Source organism: Chionomys nivalis, chromosome 24, assembly GCF_950005125.1.
Source record: "Chionomys nivalis chromosome 24, mChiNiv1.1, whole genome shotgun sequence".
NCBI classification, from domain to species: domain Eukaryota; kingdom Metazoa; phylum Chordata; class Mammalia; order Rodentia; family Cricetidae; genus Chionomys; species Chionomys nivalis.
Window position 1 is genome coordinate 22,979,261 of NC_080109.1, and position 22,111 is coordinate 23,001,371.

General features: G+C 44.7%; 1 protein-coding gene across 1 annotated transcript in view; it reads left to right on the top strand.

Annotated features, from left to right (window-relative positions):
- Positions 1-22,111, top strand: part of Frem2 (FRAS1 related extracellular matrix 2) — a 126,086-nt gene that overhangs the window by 64,532 nt on the left and 39,443 nt on the right. The window contains exons 5-6 of the mRNA XM_057756986.1: positions 4,174-4,299; positions 4,954-5,205. Coding sequence (XP_057612969.1) covers positions 4,174-4,299; positions 4,954-5,205 — 378 coding nt within the window. The remainder of the gene's footprint in view (positions 1-4,173; positions 4,300-4,953; positions 5,206-22,111) is intronic.

Here is a 22,111-nt window from a genome sequence, read left to right on the forward strand (position 1 = left end):
AGCAGTACTCATTACGGTGTTGCCATGCTGGTGGATAAAGGATGCATCCACTCTATCCAGGTTTATCCTTCAAAATGAAGAATATTCACATCCACCCGCAAGTGGGAAGACAGCTCATGTTTACTGTCAGAGAGAAAATTCAGTACGCTCCTGAGACTGGGAAAGAGGAGAGGTGTGAGGGGCCCAAGGGACCTTAGACTTCCTGCTTTCTTGCCTCTACAAATCTGAAACTAGCAAGAAGCAAGGAGTGTTAATTTTTCGGTCATTATCCTCCCACATGGAGCGGCCGTGGCTGGTGTTGCGAGCGTGACCCTACCATTGCCTTTTCTCCTACTGGCTTCCGTTTGCTTCTTGAGAATCTACCAATCCCATAACTTATCCCTCGGTTCTTCCTTCATAGGCACTGTGACAGTTCCAGCCTGTTGTGTGCGGGGGGTGTGACGTGGGTGCTTCTATGATATATGTCTTTGTATGCTCTCTGTCTGTGCTGATGGATGCTAGTCACGCTACCTCCCTTCAGAATTCTGTATGTATGCAGTTATATACATAGACTAATACAGAATTTGTGTAGGAAGTTCTCAGCTCTTTTAAGGAGTCATCTAGGTGCTTGCTTTCAGCTTCCTTTTAACCTTCCTCCCCTCTCCTTGCCCTTTCTCCACCTCAGCCATGCTGAATACCTCTTGACATCAGTTAGCTTTTCCTTTCCTCGTGTGCTAGCCTCGCCTTTCTCACCCTGCATAGCAGCTTCCTTTGGGGAGAACCCTGGGCAACCATGGAACAAGGGCTCTGAGATGACTTGTGGAAGTTCAAATGCAGTTCCAGTGCCTCCCCACCTGTGTGCGTGTGCTTGTGTGTGAGCGTGCGCGCACACACGCATGTGCTTGTGTACATGTTGGCTCCTTAGAGCTAAAATGCAGATCATCGAAGTTCTTACCGCAAAGGTGATTGCAAAAATAAAGCCAGTCGATACATGTGGCATGTTTAGAATGGGACTTGGCAAGCAGTGAGGCTCTGTCGGTGTTAGCTAACTGCTTAATAAGGATGGTGCAACAATGGTACTCTTTAGCGTTTGTGCTTCCTCGAGGCAGCCTGTGTGTGCACTTCTGCTGTAGACGTGAAGCAAAGCTGGAAGATCATGTTAACCTGAACGGCAACCGGAGAAATCATTCCATTGTCTTTCTGATCCTTTCACGGTTTCGTCCACGGTTACATATTTATGTGGAAAGTTGGGTCAACAGAAGATCTGAACTCGATACGGGCGTATTTACCCTCTGTCAGATCAACTGTAGGAGTAAATTCCAGGTCTGAGGCCGTTGTCCAGGCACACGGCTTTCATCTCTATTCACGGTTCAAGCCCATAAGCACTGGGGAGAAGTCCTGACTTGTGTAATCCAATGTGCATGGGTCACGGGGTACAGAAGGAACCAGACCTTAAGTCCTCTAGGTTTAAATCCTTTGGGGGGTGCTTAACTAAAACCCTACACATGCGCCTTCCCTCAGAACATACTTGAAAACAAAACCGGCCAGGACAAATCTGCAGTGTGGAATGAATGCTGTCTGATTAACCCTGGTTTAATCAGCCCTGGCCTTTGTAACAAAATATCGTAGATTGGGTGACTTTAATATAACAGATAATAATATTCATCTGTGGGGGATTAAGAATTTGAGCTCAAGGTGAAGGGCTAGGAGTAGTGGGCTCGCTTAGTGTGCTTGCGACCCTGACTCTCTCTCCAGCGATGCTAATACAGAACCAGCAGATAAAGTTTGGGTTAGTATACTCAGGTCCTGCTGAGGATCCTCCGGGCTTACAGACATTTGTCTCCCGGGTGCGTCCTCAGTGTACCACCCAGAATTCCTTGCCTGTTGATGGAGAGAGAACTCTCCCGTTGCTTTTGTAAGAACACTAATTCCTGGCGGGGCCTCCACACTCATGACCTTGCCTATATCCACACACCTCTCATAGCCCATCTCCTACACCATCACATTCAACGTCTGAATATAGAGGTACGCAAATATTAGCATGTAACAAGCTTTGAGTAATGTTCATAGAAAGGCCACAGAGAATGGGGCCTGAAGACTTGAAGTCTGTGCCCCCACCCAAGTGAATTCCCATGAGTTCATGGAAAGGGGTCCCTGAGATTCACTGGCTAATTTAATGTTGTTTAGCACATTACGTGGTTTAGCACTAAAATCAGGACAATGTTTATGCGAAAGTTTTGTATTTGGCAAAATCTTACTTGATAATTATAGCTGTAATTCTTATTTATTTTTATTTTATTGGCGTAATCCTTACCATTGTGAAAACTTGCCTTAAAAATAAACCAACGAGGATGTTTCTCGAGTTGCCGCTTGGATCACCTCTAGGGCAGGGTGGGAGAGGGCAATGCATCCCCATCCCAACCACATCCACAAGTGCCAACTCTTGTTATCTCCTGGTCCTCGGTGTCTGTGATCTTTTTCCTGCCCGAATGGTTGCTAAGTCTTAAAACCAAGGGCTTCATGCCAGCTCCTCCTACTTCATGTTTATCATGCAGCAGCTGAAATACGTTCATAGAATGTATCAGAGTGCAGCATCCCTGCATGACCTACGCCTTCTAGTGCATTCACCTGGAGATATGGAATGGAGATCTGCTCGTCTCTGCCTTCCAAGTACTGAGATTAAAGGCGTGCACCACCACGACCTGGCATTAAATCAATGTTTTATAAGTGAATAATTAGCAATACAATGGGGCCATTCTAAAAGTGAATGTATTAGTGAGAGTCTCAGAAGAAGACCGATGATACTGGGAAGATTAGTCATTTCAAAAGCATTTCATGTTTCAATTGTCTTCCAAGGTTGGGGCAGGATCTAAAGCCCAGGCATATAAAGTGCTCCCAGGCAGTGAGGGCCAGTGTCAGCGTCACCTCTAGGTCTGGAGAGGGTGGCACATGCCTCTGGATATCTGAGAGTTGCTGGAAAACCGAACTCCAGAGCTCATTGGCTCTTAATTTTTTAAAAAAATTTCATTTATGTGTATCTATATCTTTGCATGTGTGTATGCATGTGGTGCTCACAGAAGCAAGGTGTCAGTTCCCCTGGACTAGAGTTACAGGATGCTGTGAACCACCATATGTAAATGTTAGGAACTGAACCCTGGTCTCTCTGCAAGAGCAGCACACTCTTAGCCATAGAACCATTTCTGGTTCTTGCCCTACAAGCCCAAGCCCCTTCCTGTGAGCTCTTCCCCTTTGGCTGACCCACCAGCATCCTCAGCATGAGGGAAATGTCTTCAAAGGAGCTCATCCTTCACACCCTCAGCCACAGGGCAGGGAGAACTGAACATCTTAACTGTGTAGACTATTCTAGAGTCTTTCATAACCCCAGAAGAATTGTGCTTACTGTTTCAGAGATGATCAGGAAGTGTGTTCTGTGTGGATGTTAAGGCTATCAGGGAAATGGCTTCCAGAGAAATATCACAATCTGTTTGGGGTTTATAATGTCAAACTATTGAACTAAATCATCATGAAAGTTTTACACAATAGATCTATTTTTAACAACTTAATTACACTACTTGTATTACTTAATGTACCTTTTATCTATGTTAAAAGGAATCATTAAGACTTATAATGTTATATAAACATAGTTTTTATGTCACAAGTAATTGCTATCCCACTAGGGAAGAAAAAGCATTATAGAAGTAATAAGGCACTCGGGAACTCAAAAGGAACTGTTGTCTGAATACAGTTGAACAAGTACGTTTTTAATCACGAACCACCCAAAAAGAAGCCCTTTGGATAAGAATAATAATAGAGTAGACAGACGTCACAGGATCTGAGTTCCAGTCCTGCCTAAGGAGCATGCTTGGGAGTCAGGTTCAACCGTATGAACCTGAGGTCTGCAAAGGAGGCAATTCCACCTCTTGAGTTACACCAGGGAAGATGTCATGCTGTAACAGGAGGAAAGAAGGGGATTGAGAAGAACCGCGTAGTGATATTTTTCGAGAAAAAAATGAGATGGCTGGAGAGAGAAGCTATGCTGAGCTTCGTGTAGGTGGTCTTTCTCCTCTCCCGCCCTTCCTCTGGCACTGTTCTTCTACAAAAGCAACTAGCAGAGAAATTTTAAGTTTCTGAGATAGGGAAATTCTGACCTAAAAAAAGAATGTTATAGTGACTGTAACTGTGTATTCTCTTTAGAATCAACCGTGTTCATTCCCCAGCCGGAATACTCCGTGGAAGAGGATGTGGGTGAGCTGTTCATTCCCATCAGGAGGAGCGGCGATGTCAGTCAGGAGCTGATGGTGATCTGTTACACACAGCAAGGTGAGGCGATTGCCGAGCAAAGTGAAGCAGCCCGCAGTGTGCCCATCAGCCTCTTTGTCTGCTGGAGGGAGGAGCTTGATCCTGCCTTAACTTGATATGATACTTTGTTGACTCCTATGGGAGGCCTTACTTCTTGTGAATGGAGATGGAGGAGTGGTAGGGAAGGGGGATAGAAGAGAGGTGTGGGAGGGGGACGGGAGGAGAGGAGGGAGGGGAAACTGTGTTTGGTATGAAAAATAAAAGAAGACTCAGTCTTGGGACCGAGGTGGCAGAACCAGTGTGTTGACTTCTGTATAGCTCACTTCCCCAACCCCTAAAACCCAGTAGATGGATGGAAAGACTAGGCAAACACAGAAAACACATGGCTTTGGCCTGTATATGGGGAACATTTGAATAGTGGGAGGGATTACCTTCCCTGTTTCGTTGATTTGAAAGCCTATAGGAAGGAAGGCAGGAGGAAACAATGGCGGGCCAATATTAGGTGTACGTGCGGACATTCTGCAGGAGACCGGTGATGCTAGAACACTGTAGTTGCCAGTGCAGTTCTGGGGTGTTGCAGTATACAGTCGCAACCGTTAAATACTGAATCTGAAAACAACACGTTTTGGAAACAGTGGTTCAGCCCTGACGTCTCTTGGTTCTTTCGGGCCCTAGGGACCGCGACCAGCACCGTGCGGACCTCAGTGCTGTCTTACTCGGACTACATCTCCAGGCCCGAGGACCACAGCAGCGTAGTCCGCTTTGACAAAGGCGAACGTGAGAAAACGTGTCGTGTGGTCATAATCGATGACTCCTTGTACGAGGAGGAGGAGACCTTCCAGGTCCTTCTGAGCATGCCCATGGGCGGGAGGATCGGTGACAAGTTTCCGGGAGCCAAGGTGACCATCCTCACAGACAAGGATGATGGTGAGTTTTGATTTATCCTCCCTGCAGCTTTCTAAACAGAAAAACTAGAAAGCGAATAGAATCACGGGGTGCACGTTGTTTCTCTGCTGGATTGTATGGTGACTTAGGTTCATCAAACACTGGCTACGTCAATCATTCCTCATGCCTGATGTATTGTTCCCATGCCCAGTTTCCTCTCTAGGTCCTCTTACAGTTCAACTCACCAGTAAGTCATTGCAGTCAGCTTCCATGGTGAAGAATCAGCATCCTTTTAAAAAGCAGCATGGATTGCCTTCTCTTTCCTAACTTTAACCCAAGTGTTTGAATCTGTTTTTCAAAGAAATCCATAAGAAGGGCTATCAGATGAATCACTGGGAGGGAAACAGCTATGTGGGAAGTTAAGTCTCAAGACAAGAGGGGTTGATACACTAGAACACCCTTCCCTGGGGAAACGTAATTCCGTGAAGCAACACCAACTGAAAAAGGTTTGCACTTTCTTGTGAGGAGAGAGAGAGAGACAGAGACAGAGACAGAGAGAAGGGAAGACTACAAATGATCTTGTGATGCAGGCAAAGGGTGAAGCAGACAACATTGCCCTCTCCTCCCATGGACTGGTTCCCGTCTCCCTCCCTTTTCCCCATGGCAGATCAAAGAGGATGGATGGTCCTTGCTGTCGGAGCGAAGCTGCAGGAGAGTCAAAAACCAAAAGAATCTTAAAACTCAGGAGACTGAAAACAATCTGCCAAGAAAGGTCTTGGCTAGCTAAGGTGAAGGAGAAAGCGTGAGACAAAGCTGTCAGGTTGCCTCCTTCGCGCGCGTGTGCGCGCACACACACACACACACAAAAAAAAAAAAACCTTTGTTTTGCCTCTAAAAGTCCTCTGAATTACAGAATGAGGCATTTTTATGGTTGTAAAAGTTTAAAAACACTGATCGTAAATTCAGGAATGACTTCTGACAAAAGACATAGAAAAAAGCTCTCCTGAGTTTTGATAACATCCTTCATTTTAAAAATTACTCCTCTAATGCTTCACTTAATAAAGGGTCCTGCATTTGTATTTTTTAAATTTTTAGTTATGCAGATGAGGGTGTGCTTGAGTGCAGGTCCCCAAGGAAACCAGACGTGGTAGTCAGGGTTCCCTGGAGTCATAGTTATAGATGGCTATGAGTAGATCTGAGCAGCCCTGGTAGGTTCTGGGAACTCAACTTAGATTCACTGCAAAAGCAAAATGCGTCTTAACAGCTGAGCTATCAACTCCGCCGTGTACTATATTTAAACCAAGTATAGGAATTTTATTTCAAATTGAATCATTCTTAGAGAGCCAGTATTTTAAATGTCCAAAATTAACCTCAGATTGTCCCTCTGTGACATTATAAAACTTCTTACATCTTAAATTAGCCTGTAATTCTTGTCCGTGTTAGCCACGTGGCTTGGTACCTTTTATCAGTGAGTCATTCTCATCTTGTGTCCTCTATGTCTGGGTGATGACTGACTGCAGACTGAACCTTTCTTCTTCCCAGAATTCTCCTGTTCTGGTTGCCCCGCCTATACTTCCTGCCTGGCTATTGGCCAATCAGCATGTTATTTAACCAGTACAAGTGACAAATCTTTACAGAGTAAGACCATTGTCCCACAGAGGGTAATTATGGTTTGACTTCACAGCTAAATTAAAGGGAGTAATGGATTATGGAGCCCTGAGGAACCCAGTTGTCCCAGCCACAGTGTTTTAAGAAAGCTCCTGGTGAATAGCTACAGGCAATAATGGCTGTTGAGAGGAAGAATCAGTATTTTCCAGGGGGGAACCCTCTGACTGCTTATTCAGTCCCAAGCAGTTAGTCCCAGACACATCTGTATACTAGTAGCACTGAATGGACCCAGCAGGCTATATTTGTATAGGCATATGTCTATATTTATTATACAACTATATATAACAATAATAATAAAGATAAGGTGATGGATGTGAGAGAAAGTTGGGGGGAAATATAGGAATCGGTGGAAGGGAGAGAGAGGGGTCAAAAATGATTTAAATACAACACCCTGGTATCAAATCCCCCAAAATAAAAATTAAATTAAAAAAAAATGTTTTCTGCTAAGCTCCACAGCCAGTGTCCTGGGCTCTGCGTCCATGCTGCTCCTGTCTAGCCATTGGGTCTTGGCCTTCCAAGTAAGCCCCCTCTTTGCTCTCCAGCCTGCTTTCCTCGCATGAAGCATGATACGGCTCGGCTGTCTCTGCTCATAGCGTTTTGTGGAAATTAGGTAACATTGTCTGTAGGGAAGTCCATTAAAAACTGATTCAACAGAAGACAGTGAGCCTCATGGGCAGTGAGTCTGGGAAGACGGACTCGAAGCACCTGAAGATGCCTCAAATAAAAACAGATGGTCTGAATTATTGCATAGGGAGAGTGGGGAAGTTTTTGAACAATATTGTGAAAATACCAGAGTGGGGTCTAAAGGTTACTGATTAGAAGACAATGGAAATTAACTGAAATCAGAACCAAGACAGACCTTGGAAGCAGAGGGAAAGGAGGTGAAGTTAAACATAAGAATGAACACTAACCCCAGAATGACTAGTTCTCTGCATAAGAAGGGAGGAGAGAAATTTAAAAAGGTTTGTGTTTCGAAAGTTTGTGGGCAGTTTAATGCATGGTCTATGATAAGATTTTAGGAGAACCAGTGTAGGGAAAGAGGTTAAAAAATGGTGAGATGAGAAATTTTTTTTTATTTTATTTTTATTATGTGTAAGGGTGTTTTGCCTGTGGGTATGTCTGTGTACCATGTATGTGCCTGTCCTTAGTCTGGTTCTTTCACCTAACCTTATCCTGTTCAGCTATTGGCCAGTCAACTACTTTATTAAACCAATCACAGCGACATATATTCACACAGTGTAAAGGAATATTCCACACTTAATTTATTTTGAACTTTATAAGTGAAAAGATTGTAAGTTTAAAAAAAATCACACACCAACATAACCCAAACCCAAAGACTACACAACTCAAAATCACACACCAGAATAACCCAGACCCAAAGACTATACAACTCAAAAATCACACACCAGAATAACCCAGACCCAAGGACTGTAAACTCAACAGTCTTTTTTTTACAGGAGTGCACCCACACAGAGTTGAATCCGTGGAGCATCTCATTGGATTTTACACTTTCACTGTTGAATATATATATATATATATATATATATATATATATATATATGTATGTATGTATATTTTAATTTTTAGAGACAGGGTTTCTCTGAAGCTTTTGGTTCCTGTCCTGGCACTAGCTCTTGTAGACCAGGCTGGCCTCGAACTCACAAAGATCCGCCTGCCTCTGCCTCCCGAGTGCTGGGATTAAAGGTGTGCGCCACTGCCACCCAGCTGTTGAATATATTTTTATGAACTTATCCACCACCAAAAATGAAAATTCCATGCCTGGCTTAGATGTTGAAAAAGAATTAACTTATTTCCTCTTTCATCACTCATGTCCATGGCCTGCATCCAGTCCTTCCTCATCCCATAATACTTATTTTCTTTTCCTTTTCCTTTTCCTTTCTTTTAATTTATTCTTTGTGACTTTCACATCATGCGTCTCCATCCCATTCATTTCTCTGTCCCTTCATATCTGCCCTCTGCCTTGCAACCTCTTTCCCTGCCCCCCCCCTCCAAAAAAAATTAAGAGAAAAAAGAAAAAGGAAAAACCTCGCAATGGAAGCTGTAGTGTGGCACAGTGAGCCACACAGTAAACCCTTTTATCCATGTATCTTTACTTAGACGTGTTCACTGCAGAGAGTCATTGGTCTGGTTCCAGGCCTCCGGTTTCTACTACACTGCCGTTGCTGGGACCTCCCTGGACCTCCTGTTGTTCATCCTGCTGTTGTTCTATGGCACAGAGATCCTGCAGCTTTGGGTCTGCAGAACTGCTCACTTCATGATGTTGGGGTGGGCCAATAATTCACAGCCCATGGTTCTGGGCATGGGTTGGTCAGCCAGTCAGCTCTCCACCGTCCTAAGCACCAGGGTGAGCTCTCCAGCACTGGCCTGGATAGTTTGAGGAGCAACGGGAGGTGTCAGTTCTCCTGCTTTCATGCCCTCAGGGTCATTCATCCACTCTTACACCTTCAGGGCCACCTGTCATAGGCTTTGATGGGAGAGATCTCTCCCCCAGCCACACCACCGTATGTCAGATGAGGGGCAGAGCCAGATCTCCCATGTTAGGTTCACCCACAATACTTTGCCTTTCTTGTTCTCTTTTCTATATATACTGTATCCACATATACATCTGTTTACATATATACATATATTTACTATTGGCTAGATTCTTCACATGAGGGAGAAAATGTATTTTTTTTCTCTATGAGATTATATAATCCCAACTGATTTTGAATGTTGCCGCTTTTCAAAATAACTGGAACTAGATGCGTTTGTTGTGTCTTCTTGCAAATCAAGTTAAATTTTAACTACTTTCTGATGAAGACTCGTGTTGTATCTTTGTGTAATTATGATTTCTGGATAGGCATTGCAGAATCCAAACACATGAGTGGGGGAAGATAGGAGGGAAAAGCCCCTGGGGATGTGAGGGGGCTAGTCACCAAAGAAGAGGAGGAAGAAGAGGATGAGGAGGAAGAGGTGGAGGAGAAAAAATACTGGAGGAAGGAAGGAGGAGACGGAAGAGGAGGAAAAAGGGGAGGTGAAGAAGAAGAGGAGGAAGAGGTGGAGGAGGGGAGAGGAATAAAGAAGGGTGGAGGGAGAGGGTCTTGGCCTCCCCAGGTTTAGCCACTGGAGGACCTGTGCTTCTGGGTCCCCAATTCCTAGCCCTCTCTCTTTAATTCTGTACCTCACCCAAAAAGTCAACAGGCCGTGTGTAAAGGGAAAGTTCCCAAGAAGCAAAGGACACTTGCTGAACTGCAGGAGTAGGCTCTGTATCAGTTGGGGTACCATTGTTGCAGCCCCCAAAGACCTGGCTGCTTGGGAGGTCCCTGATCTTTCCCAGTGTAGGCGCAGTTCACTACTCACTGCAGGAGAAGCACTGAGATTTTTTTCCCCACTGTACACACGCAAGCTTGGCGAGCAGCCATTTGGATCCCTTCTGTGCATTGCCTGAGAACATTACACCAGGATTACCAGAAAAGGAAAAGACTCGAGAGCGTTTTATGAGAAGGGCTAAATGTTTTGTATAATTTACATGGAACAGTGACCTTGCTGCCCACAAGGAAAGCAAGCCCAGGGGGACTGTGCTTGGACCCAGAACCGGTTTACCCAGAGTGAGCTCTGGGATCGTAGAACCTGTGTGTGCAAGCATGCACTGGAGAGGTTCAGGGCGGAGCTGTTGCATAAAAGCTGTCTACAGTATTAAGTTAATTCCTGTCTTCATTTTTCAGGGTTTAAAGAGAAGGGTGTGACTCAGTAGTAGAGCAGTTGCCTAACGTGTGAAAGGCCCTGGATTTGATCCCAACGCCCGCCACAAAAATACCACTTGATTTTCTAGTGCTGCATATATAACACATAGACAGCACTAAAACAAGCGCCTTCCTAGGTTCTAGAATTTTTTCCACTTATCACACATACATTTTGTAGAAGACACAGCATGCCTGTGTTCTGTCATTCTGTTGTACTTAGATAGCTCACCTAAGGGGAACAGCCGCAGAGCGTTGACCCAGCACAGCTGCAGAATGCTTGGCATTAACTGGGCAACCCACTTCGTATCCTACTGGCGGTGAAAATATTGAGCAAATACAGTTGCCTTCTGCTTCTACTGCAAGAGTCAAAGAATTTTGGATGCCCTAGTAGTGAACTTGCCGAATGAAGCTCTCTGCTCTTTTGTATGTCTCCAACCTCCAAATATCCTAGAATGACTGAAATATTGTAGATGTTCCAATAAGTCACAGCTGAGACATGTTGGCTCCCTCTCTGCCGACTCTAAGCCCTCCCGAGTCCTGGGGAGATCACGTTAGTGCCATCTGTTGCTTCAAGACGAAGACGGCACTGCCTTTGGCACGCCATTTGAGAACCCAGCCAGCAGAGACTGTTATCTCTGCAGTGCTGGGCTTCGGTTTGCTTGTCAGATTCTTTCAGACACATAGTGTCTTGTGTTTGGTTTGTGTTTTTCAGAGCAGCACTGTCTGCCTGATACCTATCTCTTCCACACTCGAGAGCGCGCTCTGGCTACACTATCCCTGTAGATGTCAAGAGCGTAAACATCCGGGCTTCTTACCACTAAAACCCTGGCAGCAGATCACTAGCATTCATCCTTGGGATCTCAGGCAGCGATGAGTTCTCTTTCAGTGCTAGAAAAAGTCACATAAATCCCAGTAGCCACTTTTCAAACACCAGACTTTTAAAATTTGTAAACTTAGAACTATCGAGGGAAAGTTTCATCTTCCTTTTTTTAGTATTTGGATTATTATTTATGTGTACATATGTCTATGTCTGTATATGTGCATGTACCTGAGGTTAGGGCCATCTCATGGAGCTGGAGTTACAAGCAGTTGTAAGTTGCCTGATGTGGGCACTGGGAATTGAACTTAGGTCCTCTGCAAGAATAGTACATGTTCTTAACCACTGAGCCATCTCTCCAGCCCGGTTTTATTTTCTAATTAATTTTTTTATTATTTTATTTTATATGTGTCCGTGTTTTGCCTACATGTGTGTCTGTGTACCACATGCCTGGTGCCCATAGAGGCCAGAAGAGGGCATCAGATCCTCTGAAACTGTAGTTCCCGATAACTGTAACCACCATGTGGGTTTGTGGAAATTTCATAATAAAATGCATTCAGAGACTGGACAGATGTCTCAGTGGTTACGAGCACATGCTCTTTTTTTTTTTTTTGCGGGGGGCGGTTCTTTTGGAGACAAGGCTACTCTGTGGCTTTGGAGCCTGTCCTGGAACTAGCTCTTGTAGATCAGGCTGGCCTCGAACTCACAGAGATCAGTCTGCCTCTGCCTCCTGAGTGCTGGGATCAAAGGCATGTGCCACCGCTGCCCAGCTTAGAGTACATGCTCTTGCAGAGGACTCACGTAGGGTGAGTAACAAATATCTGTGACCCTAGCTCCTGGGACTCTGATGCCTTCTTTGGAGTGGTTTTTATTATCTCTGGCCTTTTTTCAAAAAGTTATTTGGTTATATTTTATGTGATTGAGTGGTGTGGTGTGTGTGTGTGTGTGTCTGTGTGTCTGTGTGTGCATGCAATGACCTCAGAAGCCAGAAGAAGCACTCGGATACACCGAGACTAGAGTTACAGGCGGTTGTGAGCTGCCATGTGGGTGTTATGACTGAACCTGCTATGATCTTAACTGATGAACATCTCTCTAACTCCAGTCATTGGTCTTCAAACAATACTGTGTCTCACCTACTGACAAAACACTTATGAGTTCCCGGTACTATACTAATCTGCAAAGGACTTCAAGTCCATGGGAAGATGTGTGGGTTATACGCCAGTGCTGCTCACTCTGTTGAGGAAACTGCCCAGCTGTATACGTCGGTATTGTGAGTGAAAAACACAGTGCTTTGTCCAAAAAAGGGGGTAGGGGCTTATTCAGAGATTAATTAATATGAGTGACTATGGCCCTGAAACATAGATCCAGGTTTCCCTGATTGGCGGGTTCTATCATCAGTCAGGTTGCCTGAGCTTTTATCAGACACAGAATAAAAGGAAATTGTAAGTCAGTGTGCTTAGCAAATACATCCACCAGGAAGGACATTGGGTGGACCAGTGAGAGCCTAGCAAGAAAACCTCTTCTGTCTTATTCTTAGCTTTGAGGGAGGTGGAAGCTAATGTCTACTGAGTCGATATATTTCAGAGGTTGCCTAATAAAGGGATATTAAGTCAGAGATAAAGGCTGGTGATAATTAGAAATTAAGGGAGCTAAAGACACCCCAAGATAATTTTGGATTTCTGTCCGCAACATCCCTGCTCTCTGCAATCATGAAGTCCTAGCCAGTCAGCCTGTCTGCAAAATTTTTAACTCGGGCATGGCTTTTCTGGGAAACTTCACCACAGAGTGCCCACTAGATACCCTGCAGTGACCCACAGATGTCCAGGCGGTGACTGTTTCCTTACACGTTTGCTAACTACTTGTGTTGTTCAAGACGCTGTGCCAAGATGACAGAGAATTCGCTCTGTCTAACCTTTCATGTTTCCTGGGCCCCTAGTAAGTGTTGGGTAAGCTCCCAAGGTGCTGAAAACACAGCAGTGAAGAGAGATCCCTTTCTAGGAGAATCTGAACAAAGAGCTCCAGGGACCCGTGTACTTTACTGCAAATGAAAAGGGCAAGCTTCCCGTTGGCAGCTTTCTGGAGGTCATGAAATTTGGCCTTGACCTTCAGGAAGCCTTCACACCCCTTCCTCCTTACAGAAAAAAAACCTGCAATGGAGTCGCTCACACTGGCAGCTGGTAAATTAATGGGCATTGTCATGTGTCCCTTGGGCTGTGACAGACTCTCTTTTGTGAAGACAATTGCACTATTGGGGATAGCGCTGCCTTAGCAGGTCAGCAGTCTCTGAAGGCAGCCCTTGAAAAGAAGTAAAATGGTCTGTAGCTTTTTATGAAAATGCTTTTTAAGACATGAAATCACAGGCCTGTTACAGGCCTCTTACAGGGCTGAAATAGATCTCAGCTTCTGTCTCCCTGAGGGTGAGGGTGTTTCACAAATGTTTGGTTTCACTGTCCCCGGAAATGTGTTAAAAAGTGAAGCTGTTGGGTCAGAATGCCTGCAAGGGACTCGTTCTGGGTTTCCTGTCATTTTTGTTAATAATCATCCTCATCGTGAAGGGGGATTTTTCAGAATTGTTCACTGCTAGGAAGAATTCAAAAGCAAGTAAACACAAAAAGCCACAGAGTTCCCACAGCCGCAGTGTGGTAAGATGACCCTGGAGAGGAGAACTAACATGGAAAGAAATGCCAGGGTTTGCTCCGTACCTGTGCGTATGAGCTCCATGAGCTCCATCTCGGCTGGGGAGGGGGCTATCTAGACTACCCACCGTGGTCACAAAGATGCAGTGCCCCTTTCCAGGGACCCTTGACAGATGGAACCTGTGCCCTTGATGAACTTGAACTCACACGTTTGCTAGTTCTTTTCAAGGCTGGTAGGCTTGCCAGGTTGTGTGACCTGGATCTGGTTCAACAGGCAACCATTAGCATAAAGCCCTTGATTAATTCTCTGGGGACAGGAAATTGCTACTTTGATCAAAACATTTTTTCTCCCTTGGCTTTTCTAGAAAAGACACTTGAAAACTCCTGTGTCATAACAACGGGAGACCTAGGAATTTAGTTGTAGATCAAAAACATTTTCCTTTTTTTTTTAACGAAGGAAAGGACAGCCACACAGCACCACCCAGGTTCCGGGACACTAGCCTTAGAGGCCAGAAGTAAGCGGCACAGAGAAAAAAGCTTCAGTAGCTGTCACAACTAACCCTTGACCTCCCCTGGTTTCCCTCCTGACATTTTTAATTATAATAAATTATTTCATATGTACGGGTGTTTTGCCTCCACATACATCTGGCCACCCAGTGACCGCAGAGGCTGGAAGAAGGTGTCAGATCTTCTGGAACTGGAGTTTTGGTGGTTGAGCACCACCATGGTGGTGTTGGGAACTGTTCTTCACTGCCTAGCCATCTCTCCAGTCCCCTCCCTCCGGTGTTCTTCATCATAGTGAAAGCGATGCCAGCCTCTTCCTCTCACCGTCCACCCGAGATCTTTATTCGTTTTATGTCCCTATGGTTTATCCTTCTACCAGCTTTCTTCATTCAAGCAGCTCACACAACAGCCAAGCTAGCTTCAAGTGGCTCCTAGATGCTTGTACTTGCTGCCTGTGGTCCGTCCATCCACCTTCCACGCCCCTAAAGGCATCATCACTTAAATGATTTAAATTAAGTCTCATCAGCCTCTCATCCTTCTTAAAACTGAGCACAACTTTGGACCAGATATCTCCCAGGACAAGATTCCAGGCACAGGGGCCTGCAGGGCCTGGCCATTGCCACTTATTTCTTTGTTCATGTTGTCTCTTTTTCCTAAGGATTATACCACAACATGCCAAATGGTGCTGTCCCTAAGCAGGCAAGGCCATGGACTCATCCACACTGCTGCTTCTGCCCATCATCCTCCCTCCCCACCATGCCCCTCTACCTTCTCCTGATTAACTCACGTTAGTATCCCAAATCCAGCTTCTATAGCAGCATGCCACAGGCATCCTGCTTTTCCTATGGAAAAAAAGCCACCGTATTGACACTGTACACATAGCCTGACTAAAGTGTATTTTAGGTTTATGGAGCTTTCCAATCCCCTCATTCTCTTTGTACTATCTCCCAACTCCATAGCCTGCAGGGCTCGGCCGGGACCATCCCTCCGGTTATAAACTGGGGCTGCTGGCTTCAGTCTAGGAGGTTTTACATTTTTGTTATTATTCTCTGTAGATTATGTTTATTAACAAAGTAGTTATAAATCAAAGACTTTAAATGAGCAAAGTCTTAGCTTTAGAGGCAGGTAGGTTTGAGCATATGTTACCTGCCATGAGATATAAGAGTTGTAGTCCCTACATTTTTATCATATTGGTATATGGCTTCTGCAGGTGACCAAGTTATGAGACAAGAATGGTTTTCCAGCTCCCTCTTGAGAGACTTTTCTTCCCATTTACCTTCTACTCAGGAATATAGAAAGTCAACAGTGAATGGGTTGCATAAGTGTAAATAAAAAAGAAAGAAAGAAATGGCTTTAACTAGAACATACACACACACACACACAAAAAAAAAAAAAAAAAAACTCCAATCCCCAGGAGGGGAAAAGAGTGTGATAGCCTAATAAATCAGGTGATCTGACATCACATGGTCCAATTGGATTGTCCTTGTGTTATAAAGCAGAAATTCAAGACCCAGAGAAGTGACTCCCTTGGGATGAGGCTTTGCACAGTGACCCAGGAGGTCCCGGGCTTAGAACTTGGAGGAAGAAGCTCCTCTCATGGCTACACACAGACCAGAAAACCACCAGCAGAGCTGACAGCCAGCCACCCTGATGAGCGTTCACTAGGATTCTGACAGGAGAAAAGTGCATTCCTTTGCCCGGAACAGAACGGAGTGGCGCGGGCTGTTTATTCTGGACCGCCGCTGGCTGCCAGCAGACGTGTTCCAAGTGTCATTTCTTAATCAGTCTGTGGTCAACATTATTTATTTTCCCAATGTCAGCCACACACTCTTATCCCTGGGACCTCACACGGATTGTGTTTAACACTTTATTCGTCATGGTCTTTCTTTCTCCAGCTGCTGAGATTCCCAAACAAATCAGCCACAGGCCAGAGCTTTATTGATTTGAAATCTTGTAAATTTATCATTAGTTAGCAGGTATAAAAGTGTTTGTGTATGACTTATGCTCGGTGATTTCTGACGTAGGTACAGTCACTTTAAGGGCCATCTCGCCTCTGTCCCCATTGCTCCCCTTTAGTTTTTGAGTGACAATTGCATTTCCACAATTTAATACAAACACACACATTACATACTCTTGTTTTCCCGTGCAAAGAAAAGTTTTTTTCTTTTCCTTCACACAGTCATTTCTACTTATGCATCTTTAAAAAGAATATTCTAAAAATATGAACATCTAAGTATGTTTATTACTTCATTGCTTTAAACATTTTCAAAAAAATTGCGACATAGTGGAAAATAATTCACATTTTACTATATTAGTCTCTCATGTTCGAATCCTGCTTGTTCTATGCCCTATGTAGCAAATTATTTAACCCCTCCAAGGCCCAACTTGATTTTGTCAGCAGTAGATATAAATAATTACCTTGTAAGACTGTTAGCTCTGGTAAAGCCCTGGAGACAACTTAGCATAGGGACTAGAGATTTTGACGTGACCTGAGGAGGTGGACGCCCAAATGCAGCTGGCGCATCACCCTGACTGCACTGTCGCCAAGGCAGGAACCTGCTATTAACTGCTGTGTTTTCTCCCACACAAGAGGAACTGACAGCCAGAGCAATTCCTTTACATCAGATAGTCAGAAATCTTAACTTATGATCCCAACTCTTTTTCTTTCCCTTCCTTCCTCCTTCATTCCTTTCTCTCTCCCTTCCTTCTTTTCTTCCTTTCTTTCTTAGACAGAATCTTATAACATGCTGTGTAGATCAGGCTGGCCCTAAGCTTACAGAGATCTGCCTGCTTCTGTATTCCCATTGTTGGATTTAGACCTGTGACATCATGCCTGGCAAAAAGATTATTACCTTAATTTTTAATGTATGTGTATGTGTTGTGCCTTGATATATACATACATATGTACTACATGCCTGAAAAGGTAGAAAAAATATATTGGGTCCCTGAAGTTGTAAGCCACATTGAAGTTATAGGCTGTTGTGAGCTACCCAGTATGTGTGCTAGGAATGGACCCTGGGTCCTCTGCCAGGAAGTACTCTTAACCTCTGAGCCATCTCTCTCAACCTTGTTCCTTTATTCATTTATTTTATTTGGAACTAGGGTCTTTCTATATATCCCTTGCTGTCCTGGAACTTGCCATGTAAACCAGGCTGGCCTCAAATCTGCAGAAATACACCTGCCGCTGCCTCCCGAATGCTGGGATTTATGCCATCATATCCGGCAAAGGGAAACTGTACACACAGGCTTTGACATAGGCGCTGAGAGCTGAACTCTCAACGTTTTGGTGGTGAGCCTTAGCCTTGCACAGCCGAGCTGTCTCTCCAGCCCTCCTTTGAGTTTCAATTAAACACATGATGTCAGTGCAGTCTGGAAGCGGAAAGATACACGGGTTTAGAAAGAAGCTAACTTTACCCACATCAAAAACTTGGTTGATTTCCACCTGTGATTGGCTTTTGATGTTTGCCTCTCTGTAACCTTTGCCTTGTAAAAATAGATGTAATGTTGACTGAAGGCTTTTTAACTGGTCTCCCCAAATAATTACGCTCATGACTGTAAACCGTGTCCCATTAGCTCCTCAGAACCCCCAGCGATCTCCCTCTGTACTCGTAACCATCCGGAATAATTATCCGCTTTCATAGGCCCTCCAAGGCACCCACAGGTGGGAGCAGAACGTGGTAATAGACCTTACTGCAGCAATTTTAAAGAAATACATCCACAAAGAGTCTTGGAAAGCTAGCAAAGTAAAGTGGAGTCTCAAGAAGTCAGTGGAGCTTGGCTCAATGATGATGTGAATCTCCACCATCAAAATGCTGCCCAGCTAACATCCTTACTAACCTGCTCCACTGATAGGCACTTGCTTTTGACTAGGTCTCCAGCTCTTAGGCTAGCCCCACCCGCACAGGGCTCTAACGTTCCCTTTTCTGCAATCCAGGTTTCAGATCCTGTCCTTTCAAGGTTGCAAACTTCTATTTGCACCTCTACCTCTTCCTACTCAGTCAACACCCACACCCTCCCCTCCCTGTTCCTGAGACAAGTCTGTCCATCGTCTGCTGTTCCACCCGGCTCAGTCTGCAGGGCCGCTCCCTGAGCCAGTATCAAGCAACTGGCCACCCTCTCAGAACCTCCACACTGTAGGGTCTGTCACCCGGTTCAGTGCCGTGTTCCTGTACCCTGAGCCTGAATCTTATGCATGCGATTCACCTGAAACCCTTCAGAATGTTCTGTGTCCTGGCTGGTTTTGATTGAGATGGGAAGCCAGGAGCGAGCTCTGCCATGCAGATCTGTGAGCAGCTTTGGGAAACGTTGCTGTAATAAAAAGTGTTTGGTAAATCCTAAATTTCACCCCATTCGTTTGAGTTTGCCATCAGCAAGTTTTCCATCTCTTCGTTTGTTTGTAGATTAAAAAAATACTATGGGATAAAAGTTAATTAACTTATTAGTTAAATTTTGGACTGGCAGGATGGCTCAGCCTGCAAAAATGCTTGTCATGTAAGTCTGATAATCTGGGTTTGATCTTGGATTCAACAGTGGAAAAAGAGAACTGACTCCTAAAGGTGTCCTTGGGTTACTAAATGCATGCCATGATAAATACACACACCACACCATACACACACATCATACACACACACACACATACACACCATACACACACACCACACCACATACACCACACACACCACAGCACAGACATACATACATAACACACACACATGCCACCCCATACATATACAACATACACACACAAACATATTCCACACACACTCACATAGAGTCCATTTATAAAGTCTTAATCATACAAATGCGTAGTGAAAATTTTTCATGATTGTGATACTAAAATTTCCTTTAAAATGTGTGTTGACCCTCAGACAGATCGGGTCCGTTTTGGGGTGAAACTGTGTTGGCAATAGACTGGTAACATTATCTTTCTGGAGAAGGCTCACCACTTCTAATGCTTATCTAAAACCTTTGGAAGATTCCATTACTATCGACATCCTAAGTATGTTCTGATTTGTCTTGATTCTTTCTGAGGAAGCTGTTGTTGTTGAGAAAAAGAAATGTCAGAATGTGCCTTTCAAATGAGGAAGACCTTTAAACTTCCTTTGAAATATACATTTGAACTTCAGTTTCTCAACAAGAATTTTGAAAACTGTGCTCAAATATTGGACAGGAGGCCATTTTTAGGATATAGATTTATGTATTTAAAGTATTTCTGGAAAGAAAAGTGGGACCCAGCCAAAATAATTTAGGATTGTATTTATACTTCCAGATCAAGAAGGACTTACAGAGTCATTCTCTGGCACAAAGAACCACACACTCCCTCTGCGGTGCACACTGCCACTGTCTGGCACTGAGTGTACTTGGCTTCCGGCACGAGGCACATGCATTAATTCAGTTGCTATGGGCAATAAATGACCTTTACATTGTTGCTAATTCGCTCCACTGACAGATATGGATAGAGCTAGTGCCCAGAAAGTATACATGAATAAAGGAAGCTTAGCTCTGCCCCTACAGGCTGAGACAAGAGGGAAGGCAGAATGGTCCCCAAAGCAGCATTTTCCTAAGGGAAGACTGGAAGAGACAGCCAGAGGCTGGGAGAAGAACATACAAGATAGCCCCGATGCTGTTACCGAGCAGACAGTGACCAACACGGGGTATAAAGGGCAGAGAGAGACCCTAAGATTCAATGCCTTGTCGTCCATAGTGAGGAGTTTGGGGACATCCTAAGGATAGTGGGGTGCACTAGAAGCTTTCCAGCAAGGCGGTAAGTGTGGTGTTACTGCCTTTGGGGCTGACTGTTTCTGTCAAGAGTCTCTTTAAATGGTCCTTGGGAGAATTCAAGCATCAGGTGATGCTAGCTGTGTCTAGTGATGAACTGGAGAGAAGCCAGGAGGATGGAGTTATGGTTTGAGTGTGAACTGTCCCTCACAGACTTGTGTGTTTGAACACTCAGTCCCCATCTGTTGGCATTGTCTTTAAAGGTATAAAGCCTTTAGTAAGTGGAGGTTCATTGGAGGAGTTGTGTCTCTAGGGGTGGGCCTTGAGGGTTGCTAGACTAGCCCCACTTCCTGTCCATGCTCTGCAAATGAACGCGGAGGCAACATGTCTAGCTACCGCGTGTTCCTGCCATGATGTATCCCCTCAAAATACAAACCAAATTAAATCCGTCTTTCCTAAAGTTGCTCTGTGAGTATTTTATCACAGCAAAGCAAAAAGAAAAGGATACAGGAGTGGAACTAACCCTCTCCACCCTGAGGAAAAAAAAAAATGACCTTGACATGCCTGTGGGAAGTGGGTTGTGAGTACTCAGGAAGCCGTAAAGGTCTGTGCTGGTCAGTTTTTGTCAAATTTACACAAACCTCGGCAGCTCTTGGAAGAGGACATCTCGGTAGAGGAACTGCCTCCATCAAGCTGACCCCTGGCTTTGTCTGTGGAACCTTCCCATGATTGTGAATGGTGTGAGTGGCTGTAACCCCTCCCCCTCTGGACAGATAGGTCTGGGGAATACAAGAAAGGTAACTGAGCAAGCCAGGGAAGCAAACCAGAAAGTAGTCTTCCTCTATGTATGGTTTCTGCCTCTTCTCCTGCATGAGTTCTTGCCCTGACTTGCCTCAGAGTTCAGCTACAGTCCAGACCTGTCAATCAAATAAACCCTTTTCCTCCCCATGCCACGTTTGGTCATGGTGCTTATTTTTTACAGCAATGGAAAGCAAACCCGGGCAGCACTGAAACTCCAGAGAGATTCCTAGGTTAGAGTCGATCCCCTTGCATTATTTTCAATACCAAATCCAAAGACAGTGTTGATGCTTTGCCCAAAGATAGCACACAGACTTGCATCCCATTCAGTTTTAAGCAAACACAGTTAAATCTACAGAGCTTTGCTTGCCTGATGGTTCTTGGGCACACAGGAGTCAGTAAGATTAGGCACCGGATAGCAATTACAGCCTGCACCTCTTCCTTTCATCTCAGGAGACACAATGAAATCGTAAACACCAATCCAGACACCAAATAAATAAATAAATAATAAAGAGTTCACTTCCTCCCCTCTGGGAAGAGAGCTTGAATTATTCTGCAGGTGTGTGAGCTGTGTGGTCTTGCCAAGCCTTTCCCTTCACTTCCACGTCGGCAGAGGTGAAGTGAAAGTGTTCGCAGCCTGGTAAGTCTGACTCCGGCTATGAGCCCTAGTAAGTCTCCTAGCATGAGCGCCTTTGCCACCTCTGCCCTTGAACTTCAAGAGCGCCCCAAAGAATGAAGAGAGATCCTGGCTTCCTTTGGGAATTTCACACATTGTCTGCAGCAGCCTCTGAAAACTTCCCTTTGCAGGGGGGTTTGCCCATGCTTTAGATGAGACTTATCTGTCCTGTGCGGAGAGACTAAACATGTTCTCTGAACTCTTGTCTGAGAGGGATGAAGGGCCGAGTAATGTTTTCAGTGAGTGGAGGATGCAGGGAGCCTCTTCCCCTTGATAGTAGCAGCTGCTGACTGTTCCACATTAAGTCTGCGAGTGAGCTTAACTGCGGTTCAAGTTGCGGTACAGCAGTACGTATGTACTTAAGTGCCAAATTTGGCAACTGAATGGG